Here is a 12625-nt window from a genome sequence, read left to right as displayed (position 1 = left end):
TGTTTCCTAACTAGACTTAGACTTACACGACCCACAGCTCTTAGATCTATTACGTCATCTTGTGTTAAATTAAACTTTTAAAACGCACATCAGTCTCTGTCCTAACACCCAGATATCACCATTATTTTATTGTTTCTGAAAACATATAAATATTAGGTGTGCAGTTTATACATTTTATCAAAGACTGTGGTTTTATGTGCAATTGTTAAAATGATTGCTTTCTTTCCTAGATTAGCAAGTATTATATACCACTATATAATACATGTTCACATGTGCCTGTAGTTATAGGTGCACATGTACAGACACATGTCTATATCCTATTAAGCCTAGAGGTTTTTTTTTCGTGTGACCCATTTCTCCATTTTCTATTGTTCTCCAGGACAAAGGCAAGACTCAAAAGATAGTATACGATTTTCCTCTACTATTGCTCTGTGCACAATCATTGAAATATGTATGTATAATTTTTGGCATGAAAAAGCAATCTTTCAAAAATGACAATAAGAAATGTCTGTTGATCCCTGGCACTAATGAACAATAGAACATATTCACAGCACTTGCAGTACTAGTTGATTATGGCATTGGCTAACTTGGTTTATGTGGATTCTAATGAAACATTTGGGAGAAACGGAACAGAATATCTCCCTGAGCTTAAGTGATATACTCAAAATGCCTGCATGTTGTAAGGATTTTTCAAATGCTGAAATATATTTCATTACAGCCAAACATCAGCAGGATCCCCAGGGTTTGGATCATTTGAAAATACTGTGTTCGAAAGGGCACCTTAATAACATTGTAGAGCTGGAAGGAAGGAGGAGATGTGAACAATAGACACTTTTTTTAATCTCGGGGAAAAAAAATCCATCTCACGTTAGGCTTGTTTTTATATTGGCTTTCCCTCTTCCCTCTTTCTCTCTCACACAATAAAATGCCTTTGAAATATTGACACATAAATAATTTCCTACCTAAACATCTCAGAGCCTGATTCCATCAAAAAGAAAGGAGTAAAAAGCAAGTTACAGCCCAGCAGCACATCTGCTTTCCCTGGTTCCGGGGACTGCCGGGAGGGAGCGGGAGGGAGCGGGGGTCTGTCCGCCTCCCAGGGCAGGCTCTGTCAGCTTTTGTCACTCCCTGATTTCTTATTCTTTGTTACCTTTTTTCGCCTGACTGATTTTTACTTGGCATTTAAGTTCTCCTTAGCACTGCCAGACTCTAAAAGGTTATATTCTTTTTAAAAAAGAAGAGAAAGAAAGAAAGAAGACAAAGAGAAAAAAAACCTCCGAGTGATAACTACTTTTTCCCTTTTTTTTTTTTTTTTTTTGTAAAGAATACATTTTTTTCACATCTTGAATTTCTGTGAATTTTAGTTTCCATTCTTTCTCCTTTCAAACCAAACACCTAAATTATACATTGAAGACTGGTAAAAGGTGGTTTTTTTTTTGTTTTTTTTTTTTTTTAAATGGAAAATATCAAAGCAGCACAGCCCAGGAGTATCTGACTTGGTGGAATGGAATCAGTTAGAAAGCCAAAGAAATCACTAAAAAAAGTGACTTCTTTTTTTTCCCCATCACTTATAATCTTCAGCCTTACTAGTTTATGACAGTTTAATGTTCTGTAGAAGAATCCTCCACTAAAGTTATAATTTTAACTATAGTCATGTAGACAGATCCCTAATCCCCTGGGTAATCTAGATACTAAAGGTGGGGAGGAACAGTCATGTTGACATTCTTGAATCCAAAACCACTTTTTGAAATTAGTAAGGATGTTTTCAGCATTCCCAAAAACATGTTATGAGCACATTGAGCTGAAAACGTTTTTCTTACTCAGTGAGTACAGAAACCAAAGCAGCCTGTGTGTATATCTATGTGTAGACTGTATCGTACCTGGGCTTATGGAGTAGTCTAAATTTAACACGTCCTCTATTCGACCTCCAATGAAAATGTTTCTGTGTGTGGCATCTGATCTTCCACCGTGTGTGTGGCCATCTGCTGGTGTAGCGCTGTGTGCTGCTGGTGTTCCACAATGTGTGTGGTCGTCTGCTGGTGTAGCACTGTTTGAGGAGCACTGTGCGCCGCTCGTGTGGGTTTACACTTAGGAGTGTTGTCATTACATGTGTTCTGCTCTTCTCTCCCTCTCCTGCCCCTGCCCTGCTCCATCAGAGAGAGCTGCAGGTCTCTGCTGCCGCCTAGTAGTTCCCTGTCACAAAGGGATGCCAAGGCTTACCGATCTGTCTGTCAAAACCAAAGATGTCTGGGAAATCCCTCGAGAATCCCTGCAGTTGATCAAGAGACTGGGAAATGGGCAGTTTGGGGAAGTATGGATGGGTATGCTGAGACTCAATTACTCTATTATTAGCTTCCCCGTTTGGGAAATCCCAAACACCAAAGATGGAAGGTGAAAATAAAGACTGTGTGACCGGGAAGAAAGTTTGAATTCCTAATAGTGGGGAATAATAATTTCAATTTTGGTTTTAACATTCTGGAATTTCTAAAAAAAAAAGATAGTAAGTGGGCAAAACTGGCAAATGGCTCAAGTTGTACTATTACATGACTCTCAATTCATAAACCAGCAAATGGTCCAAGGAATGTTCCAGCTGCCATAAAATGTCTTGCCCTTCATTTCCAAAAGTAAATATTTGTTAAGTATCGTCCTAACGGGCAAGTCACCTTCCATCTTTCCTAGTGCATGCGTAATTATGGATTATAAGGACTGTGTTTTCTTTATTAATTCCCTTTCCTGTAGAGAAAGCTGATGGTTTGTGTTTTAACTTAACTGTGATTGCATCAAGTTGTACCCCACAAACTTCTGGATTGGCTAAAGATGCTTGGGAAGTTGCACGTCGTTCGTTGTGTCTGGAGAAGAAGCTGGGTCAGGGGTGTTTCGCTGAAGTGTGGCTTGGTAAGGCAGAGGGCACATTTTGTTTTGGCTGCATCTCAAAGCCGATTAAAAGGATGGTTGTGAACAAAAATGCACACACAGCCATTGGGACAAAGACACTTAACCCGGATAACTAGACAGGCACAGACCATCCAGATTTTCAGAATATGCTGATACCTTGCTGTGCTCATCTGTCCTACTTCATGTGGTTAATTAAGGCACCCGCAGAACAGGAAACCAGTACACTACGAATCTGGTGTTTCCTCTTCCTAAGAAATGGGAAGGTAAGATACTGTATATGGGCAGCCATAAGAAAGACCGTGGGCATTTTGCTCAATGGGCCTGGGTTTGAATCCTTACTAGCTAATTAACCATAAATAAGGGCATATTTAACTCCTTTAAGCCTCAGTTTTTTCTTCTGTAAAATTGGAATGATACTTTGTTGTTGTTGTTGAGATGGAGTCTTGCTCTGTCGCTAGGCTGGAGTGCAATGGCGTGATATCAGCTCACTGCAACCTCCGCCTCCCGGGTTCAAGCAATTCTCCTGCCTCAGCCTCCCAAGTAGCTGGGATTACAGGTGCCTGCCACCATGCCCGGCTAATTTTTTGTATTTTTAGTAGAGGCGGGATTTCACCATGTTGGCCAGGATGGTCTCGATCTCTTGACCTGGTGATCTGCCCGCCTCGTCCTCCCAAAGTGCTGGGATTACAGGCGTGAGCCACCATGCCCGGCCAGAATGTACTTATTTTATAGGATCATTTTTAGGATTACATGGGTTAATATGTTTAAAGTCCCTTGCAGATAGTAGATACTCAGTAGACATACATACTTCTCTTTATTTGATTGTCATTGATAAGGCTGGCTGCACTGGGCCTTTGTAATTTCTTTTATAGCCCTTTTGGGTCAGTTGCAGCTTTGCTTAGAAACAATTCATGGATTTAGGCCCCACTCAAAAACCTGTTTCAGTGAAACAATATTGATACTTATGGAATCCTCCATCTTCCTTCCTCAGAACTCATTCAAAACAGTATTGATCAGTACCCTTTGCTATGTGTGGGTACAGATCTTTAGGTGTAGTCTGCATTAAAAGAGTTAATACAGGTGGCCGGGCGCAGTGGCTCATGCCTGTAATCCCAGCACTTTGGGATGCCAAGGCAGGTGGATCACCTGAGGTCAGGAGTTCGAGACCAGCCTGACCAACATGGAGAAACCCTGCCTCTACTAAAAATGCAAAATTAGCTGGGCATGGTGGCACATGCCTGTAATCCCAGCTACTCGGGAGGCTGAGGCAGGAGAATCGCTTGAACCTGGGAGGCAGAGGTTACGGTGAGTAGAGATAGTGCCATTGCACTCCAGCCTGGGCAATAAAAGCGAAACTCCGTCTCAAGAAAAAAAAAAAAAAGAGTTAATACAGTTAAAGCACTTAAAACATATAGCCCAGCAAGTGATAAGTACTACAAAGATGTATGTAGGTAAGTAGGTGGATAAATAGGTAATAGATAGACATACACATATATATGTATGAGTTAGCTAGTTTAATAAATCCACATTATTGTGTCCATCTCTCTCTGGACTTATGACCTCCTTCTTCCTCATTCACCCTCTAATAATAGAGGATATTAGTCAAATTACTCACACAATCACGGAGAATTGGACCCTGTAAGAAAATTTGTTTTCAAATTTTACAGATATCAACTTTAAATCATGACATATCCTGTTCACATTTTGTTTCCCAATAAACACAAGATGACATGCCCAGCAGAATTGGGATGGGTGTCTATGCAATTAATGAGGTTTGCATTACAGAGGAAGATTTTAATGTATTTAAAATGTTGGGTGCTGAGTCTTAAATAGCAAAGATCACCTATAAATCACCAAATTTCCCGTGAATGCTTAGTGGGCAGATATTTTATGAAGTTTAAATGAACTTTTCTTTAAGCCACTTGTTTTTTCATAATTTATATTTTGTAGGTTGCATGTTGTAATTGTATGAACATGTCTTTAACAGGATAATAAGAACTCCAATTTACAGAATCCTTAAATTCCAAAGTCAGTTATATTAAATATAAAAATCTTAATTTAAAGCAGTCTTCTTTTACAAATAGAAAATAATCTAAATTAGCAGATTGTTTCCCCTTTATACAGTTATTCCTCAGCATCACAGGTCTAATAATGGAATACACATGGAACCTAGGTGTGGGTTTGTTTTTTTAATGCTGGGCTGAAAGAGACCCAAAAGATAATCCAATTCCATTCCTGTATTTTACAGATGAGGTTAACTGATGACAATCATAATCCAGGCCTTGCCTTCAGATTTGCTAGGTTTTCTTTAACATGCTAAATTTAAATATCTCTGTTCCCTCTCAGCTGCTGTTTAATTTCCCCTGTCTACCTAGCTGATGGAAGCCATTGTTCTTGTGGCTAGCCATCAGTAAAGCTGAGGAATTTGCCTTACCTGGTTGAAGTACTGGCAAGCAGACTGTGAGCTCCTTGCCAGTGCTTATCAGCACGCTCGGCACACCTGTACAAGGACTCAGTCAAGTAACTTGTCCATTGCAGACATTGAAAGTCTAAAGGTAATTTCCAGACATCCTTATGTGGTGCCATATTTTTAAATGGCACACCCCATAAACTTAAATAATCTAATTTCTTCCATGCCCACTGTGCTCCCTAAGGGACAGCTATTAGATGGCCAGGCCTGTTCCAAGCCCTGGACTTTCATCACTGTAAACAGCGGTCCAGAGCTTTTGGTATAAATGTGTAATCATATGACTGCACCAAAAAAAGCCAGAGTGGTATATATTCAAAATTTTAAAACATTTTAATGAATTATAAATCTTAATATAGCCATCCTTGCCATCCCCACAAAGAAACACATTTTTTTCTGTTAAAATACTTGACAGAGTCCTTGCAATTGAATGTCTTTGTTCAACAAAAACTGTATTAAGTGTTTTAAATTTAAAGTCTAATTTTATGCAAATAGCTGGTGGTCAAAACCCTCTTTTTCCATCAAAAGAAGATCTTTGGTTTGACTTCATGTTCTGGGATGTTTGTAGGTACCTGGAATGGAAACACAAAAGTAGCCATAAAGACTCTCAAACCAGGCACAATGTCCCCCGAATCGTTCCTTGAGGAAGCGCAGATCATGAAGAAGCTGAAGCACGACAAGCTGGTCCAGCTCTACGCAGTGGTGTCTGAGGAGCCCATCTACATCGTCACCGAGTATATGAATAAAGGTTGGGCAAAGCCTCTCCTCTCTCCAGCATACAGTGCCTTAAGGGGTTGTTTGAGGGAGAGAAATGGAGGCTTCCTACTCGCTGCTTTTCTAGTTTCTGCCTGGGTCAAGTATTCCCATTAGGAACCACCAGTTAATGCACTCATTAATGAAAACATTTTTAAAAACATACCAACCTTGAGTTTGCCCCGCCCCAAATCCTTGTGAAATGCCAAATGCCTTTTACATGTTATGTGTGTCAGAAATTCAAGCTCCTCTCCATAATTAAAACATTCATTTTTAATATCAGGTGGTACAGAGGGTTATGATAGTTTGCTGTTATTTTGAATGTAGTAGCTTTTGTTGCATTTCCTTTTGGCAGGGCTAAACAATTAATATCAGACACTGCTCTCTAAGCTAAGTTTAGTCTCCATCATTTGAACATCTTATTTTTTTCCAGCTCTCTTCTTAGTCAGATGATGAATTACATGCTTTCACAGACCACATTTATTCTCACATTCTCTCCCCCACAACCCCTCTGTCTTTCTAATCAAACCAGCATTGTTGGGGATAAGACCAGAGATCATTTTGTTTTGGAAAAATAGATGAACCAAACAAGAAACAGTCTTGAAAGGCAATACATTGTACATCAGAGGATACCAGTGTAATTTTTCTTTTCCATGTACTTTCTTTTAAAATATAATGGAAATTTTTTTTCTGGCAAACTGTTTTTTGTCCTTTGTATCCAGGGTTATTTTGTAAATAACTTTGTGATTAAAGCATAAAATATCACTGATGACCATCATAAGCCTCCACCTTCTGCAAATGATTATCCCTGCCTTGTTGTGTTATACTAGTGGCTCTGAAGCTTCCAATGTTTTGTTTCAGATGTCTGATTTAAGGCTTGGCTGGCTATGATCTAATTAAGGGGAACCATCTGCCCCACCCATATTCTTCAGATTGTCTTTTCTTGATTCAAAATCTGTAAATAAGCTAAGCTACTGAGTCTCAGACTTTACCTTGTATTATTAGAATCACCTGTAGGGCTTCTTAAAACCCAAGTTTCTGGACCCACCCTTCAAAGTTTCTGATTTCCTCGATCTGGGATGGGACCTGAGAATTTGCATATCTAACAAGTTCCCTTGTGTTGTTGTAGCTGCTAGTCCCAAGACCACAGCTTTGGACCACTCAGCTGGGCTGTATTTTCCCCACATCCATTCTTTGTGCAGGGGTGATTGGAGAATGGGATTGAAGAGGTGCGGTTCTTCATAGGTTCCTCTTTATGACATAAAGGGAGATTGAGTCCCATTTCTTCTAGTTTTATCAAATATATATTGTTATTCCTAGAAATGGAATTAATGCTGTTTGTTTTTAAAAGGTAAAACTGTTACTTCTCCATGAAAATACTTTTTTCTACCCTGCTTTTTTATATAAATCTTCCCCCCCCATGGATGGCATTATTCCATTTGACTACCTTATTACTTTTAATAAGAAAACCAAATACAGCTCTCCATTGGGAATTATCTTTCAAAGTAAATTGAAATGATTTTATGTTTTGTTCATAGGAAGTTTACTGGATTTCTTAAAAGATGGAGAAGGAAGAGCTCTGAAATTACCAAATCTTGTGGACATGGCAGCACAGGTAAGCCCTGCAGGGTAACTTGATGTGCCATAGGTTTAATGACGTGTAAGTACATTGGGTCATGGTGTAACATGTCCTGTTCCCTGGGTTTCCACAGGTGGCTGCAGGAATGGCTTACATCGAGCGCATGAATTATATCCATAGAGATCTGCGATCAGCAAACATTCTAGTGGGGAATGGACTCATATGCAAGATTGCTGATTTCGGATTGGCCCGATTGATCGAAGACAATGAGTACACAGCAAGACAAGGTGGGCACTTGAATGACAATGGCTCGTGATCACAGCCATGAGAACAGTCACTTACCGCATGGCCCTTCCTTCCTCCTTACCTTCCCTTCCTTCAGAAAATACCTGAAATGTCATTCGTCAGCTGGGTTTGGACTCCTTGATCTGGCAGGAATTTGACAGCTCTGCAGGTGGGAGACCGTTGTGGGCCGAGTGGAGGAATGAGATATTGGTTTTTGGTGGGTGGGTGGGTGGGTGGGTATTGGTATTTGCTGCTGTGGTCCTCTTGGCTCATGCTGGTCTCCTCACAGCATCTAGGCCTAGGATACTCTGGTTTTGGAGAAAGAAGGCTGGGGAAAGCCAAGGGATCGTCAAGTTTTAGTTCATCGTTCAATCAGTCTGTGTCCTAGCAGAAAGCAGAAGGCATGTTCAAATTAGAGAAGTTAAGAAATGAGTTTTTTACAAAGGTATAGGCAGGGTTTCAGAAAGCCAACAGAGCATGGTGCAGTATCTCGGAGCCTGTAACAGCAACAGAACCAAAGCCTCAAAGGCAAGGGGGCAGAGAAGTGGGCACAAGAAGTCAGAATAGGCCACTGCACAGAGAGGGCCTCCTCAGTAGAGAGAGATGGCAGGAATGGATCTGGGGACTCATACCCAACCCCACTCTTTAGCCCACTTCCAGGTCTTCTACCAGACCCACCCAGAAGTACAGGTCACAGGAACTCAGGGATGAATCCTTATGGGTCCAGAGCAGGGAGAGGGAGAGTGGAGAGAGGAGTTAGAAAGACTATAGATGGTAACAGCATAGTTCCTCGAAAATCTCCACCTCCTTTCATCATCCCCTTCATCCCACCCTCTGCAAAAATTTCTATCAATTAGCCTTTAAGTGAAATATATCAATTCAGCAGCCATTCCAGTGAGGCGGCTTTTCGGGTGCTATTAGAGCACCAGATACTAGAAAGGAGTTTTTAGGAATATTTTCTTTGTTTCTGGATACTTACAAAGTGGTCACCAGGTAAAATTGTGGGACTAAGTATGCAGTTTGCAATTGAATATAGGCTCCTCATGTAGAACATAATGTTTATAACTGGAGCAGGGGGGAACTTTCATTGTTGGTATTTTTAACCAAAGCCTAGTCATCCCAAGCAAAGCCGAGCAGTGACTGGAATGTATTACAGGGTGGTGCTTTCTACTGCATTTCATAATGGCCACCTCTGGAGTCCTTTTCTTTCTCTTTCTCTTTCTCTTTCTCCTCCTTCTCTTGCCCCTGTTCCTCCTCCTCTTGATTCTTTCATTTCATGCCAATTATCCTCTCCCTTCATTTGACTCTAAGAATGGAAGCATTCTTAGCAGTCTCAAGTGATGAGGAAAAATGTTAAACTAAGACCCTGGCTGCTACCGATACTGTCCAAATGCTGAATTACATGTCGGTCAGACAGCTCAGCTATTTGAATTTCCCCAACACGTGGCAGTTCTTGTCCTGGAGCCAAATGCCCACACAGCAAGCTTGCCCGTGTGTTATACACACACATACACCCCCGGTGCTGGGCCAGATGGCATGCTGTATCTCTAATCAAAGGCGCGCTGCAGCTTTGATTGGCACTGGCCGTCCAGAGAGGAATGTGCATGTGATTTTGAGGCGAGGGAGCCGAGAGGACCTGAGTGCCAGTGGATCTGAGACTTGCCCTGAATGAGGGACTTTATCCTGAGGCAAGTCTGTCAGATCCAGCTCCTTAGACTTGGAAGGAGAGTGGGCGAAGGTTGTGAGACATGAATATTTGATTAAGGAAAGGGCTAGAATAGAGCCGTGTGCTCACCCTTCTGTGTGTGAGTTGAGTTTTTCCCCTTTTCCTGGACTTTGGACTCTCTGGGGTTTGTGGTTAATGCTCATGAACCATGGGTAAATGAGAAGGTTGCCAGGCCAGGAGCCAGAGGACACAGGCAGGGGTGCTGTTAACAGTGTTAACAGGGCCTGGGGGTTTAGTCCACACCTTACTCACTGGAGTGAGGCTCCTCAGGCTGTGGCCCTGGGTGATTGGCACCCTCGCTGATTCCCCTCCCATCAGGCTGCTGCCCTCAGCCTGGCCCCGAACTGTTCCTCTGCATTAGTTGTCCTGATTGCCCTTCTGCCGGCTGCCCAGCTCCACCATCGTGTCCCCAGGTGCCATCAGAGCCCCTTTCAAAAGGCCAACCTTGTAGCCTTGGTACTGCATTTCCTTACTTAATTTCCAAATCTAGGGTCCCATCCTTCCTTCTTCAAACATTTTTCTTCTTTCCTCCCTTTTCCAAACACCTTCAAATCCATGCCAAACACTGGAAAGAAAGAAGGAAGAAGTAAGTGAACTGGAGAACTGAACTGGGCAGGGGGAAAGCGAAGCTTGCGGGGGGTCCCAGGATGTCCAAGGAGAATAAAAGAAATGCTGTCCTGCAGCAGAGGGGTAGGAAGTGGCAGAGCCATTTATCAAATACCTTCCAGGTACCAGGCCGGAGGGGAAACGTGAGGACCAGACAGGGCAACAATAGGAATAGACTCAGAGGGGTTAACTAACTTCTACAAAGTCACACAGCTAGTAAAAGAGCAGAGCCAGGATTTGAATCCAGATACGACTGGCCCTGTTGCATCTACCATCCTAAGTTATGCTGCCTGCTGCTCATCAAGTCGGTGTTAAAAACAACTGAAAATCAGGCTGGAGAGGATTAGCCATGCATCCCCTTTCCCCTGTATTTTATGGGGCTGTTTTTAAGGAGCACCTTCTAGTGTGCCTGTGTGAGGGAGTTGGAGAGACCTTCCTTTTCCAGCACGGGGACAACCCAGCTGTTTATCAAATTCCTCCCGAGGGCCCACCCTGCCCCGGCCGCTTTACGAGGCAGAAAGGGCCTGGTGTGTATCTGCTGGTGTACTCTGCAGATGGCATGTGTGCTGCGTGCTGAAGTTTCTGCGGGGAATTAATCAGCTCCTCCAGACAGCTGGTCCGCGTGCCTAATAATATTTGCAAGTCGGGTTTTATGTTACCCACAGGCCACAGCCATGCTGCATCTTGATTGTGAGAATGCAGGCGGCATTCGGAAACATGCGCCAAACACAGATATTTTAGGACCATGAATGACAGTTGTTTTCAAAACAGTTGTGAGTTTCCCATCTCAGGGAGCACTGAAATATCTGTCACCCCTTGGGCAGATGAGGTGGCATTGCATAGGGCACACGCAGAATTGGAGTGTGGAGCCGGGTTCCACAGTCCTTCCTGTGCTCCTTGCTTCCCACCGCCCCAGCTACCCAGGACTGAGCAGCAGCCCATGTCAGGGAGGAGGTCAAGGCCAGGCCCTGAGCCTGTGAGGATGGCCTTCCACTGACAGCACTCTAGAAGCAACTAGAAATTTGGAGAGATTGCTTATTCTCTATTACCTGGACATCTCACTCAGTTACAGCAGATGGTTTTTCTTTAGTTATAAACACTTTGCTAAATTCTGCCCAATCAGAGTTTCTAAGTAATGCCAACATCAGTTATTTGAGTGCCTTGTCAATGAAAGGGACTTTATTAGGAGCTACCGATATCAAGAAGCCTAAGACTGCACAGGACAGTCAGCAAGCATGAGGAGGAACACGTGGGGCATTGTTGAAATCAGATGGAACCAGGTTTGATATCCAGCTGTACCACCTGACGATCTGGGGCCTTAGGCAAGTTATTTAACTTTTGCATACCTCAGTTTACTCATCTGTAAAATGGAAAGACATTTTGTCTGCTGTGTGCATTTTTGCAAAGATTAAGTGAAACAATGCATGTAAAGTGCTTAACAGGGTACCCAGCACATAGTGATAAATGTTGCTTGTTACTATTGGTATATCTGGTACAACACTAAGTTCTTGGGGAATAAACAAATGAGTGAATGGATTGTAGATACAATGGAAAGTCTGAAACACTATTCAGGAAAGGGAGAGAAAAATCAAAGATAATTCCCAAGTAGTCAAATGCAGGTGATCATGAGAATGGCATTACCAATAACAGAAATGAGTGACTTGGGAAGATCTTACCTTCAAGAAAGAGGATACATTTGGGTTTTTATCTATTAAGCTTGAGATGGTTGTGGTGGTCCTCCAAGCCCAGACAAATGAGCTGGGGTGCCCTCACTGGGTCTCACTGCCACAGCTGGGCCCTCAGCCTTCCAGCCGTCCCCTAAGGTCTAGTCACGGCTGCCTCCCTACCCTAGCACCGCATCTTCCTCCCGGAATCATTCCAGAGCTCACCACAGGCACCACAAGGAGCTACTGTCCATCTTCTTGTCCGTACACTTCCATACCACACCTGTCTCCTGTGACCCCCGACATAGGCGGATGTCACAAGCCTTGCTTCTGGAAGTTCACAGCCCCTCCGGCCATCACTTCCTTCAGAGATCACACAAGCAGATGAGAAGCAGTGGGAAAATTCTCTGCAGACTCTAGTTTTTTCTTCATGAGCTTTCAGTGCCGACTAATGTTGATTTAAACCTAACAAGTTCAGACAGACGTGGCTGTGTGTAAGCATAACTTCCTTTTGTGGATACCTTTTTATTCTTTATTGAGCTGTAACACACATACAGTAAAATGAACAAATCTGAAGTGTGCAGCCCGATGAATTTTTACATACACGTATGCCCCTGAATCCACCCCGAAGATAAAGAGACAGAATACTT

General features: G+C 42.5%; 1 protein-coding gene across 14 annotated transcripts in view; it reads left to right on the top strand.

Annotated features, from left to right (window-relative positions):
• Positions 1-12625, top strand: part of FYN (FYN proto-oncogene, Src family tyrosine kinase) — a 209773-nt gene that overhangs the window by 168312 nt on the left and 28836 nt on the right. For 9 of the 14 annotated variants that reach the window (XM_074036906.1, XM_074036907.1, XM_065543224.2 and 6 more), the window contains 4 exons: positions 2157-2321; positions 5931-6110; positions 7654-7730; positions 7828-7981. In XM_074036906.1, coding sequence (XP_073893007.1) covers positions 2157-2321; positions 5931-6110; positions 7654-7730; positions 7828-7981 — 576 coding nt within the window. Of the gene's footprint in view, positions 1-2156; positions 2322-2739; positions 2896-5930; positions 6111-7653; positions 7731-7827; positions 7982-12625 lie in introns of all 14 variants that reach the window. The other 5 variants (XM_065543227.2, XM_074036909.1, XM_074036910.1 and 2 more) reach the window with 2 other exon arrangements.

The sequence above is a fragment of the Macaca fascicularis genome, chromosome 4 (assembly GCF_037993035.2).
Source record: "Macaca fascicularis isolate 582-1 chromosome 4, T2T-MFA8v1.1".
Lineage (NCBI taxonomy): Eukaryota > Metazoa > Chordata > Mammalia > Primates > Cercopithecidae > Macaca > Macaca fascicularis.
The sequence above is the reverse complement of the archived record's forward strand: the minus strand, read 5'-3'. Positions and strand labels throughout refer to the sequence as shown.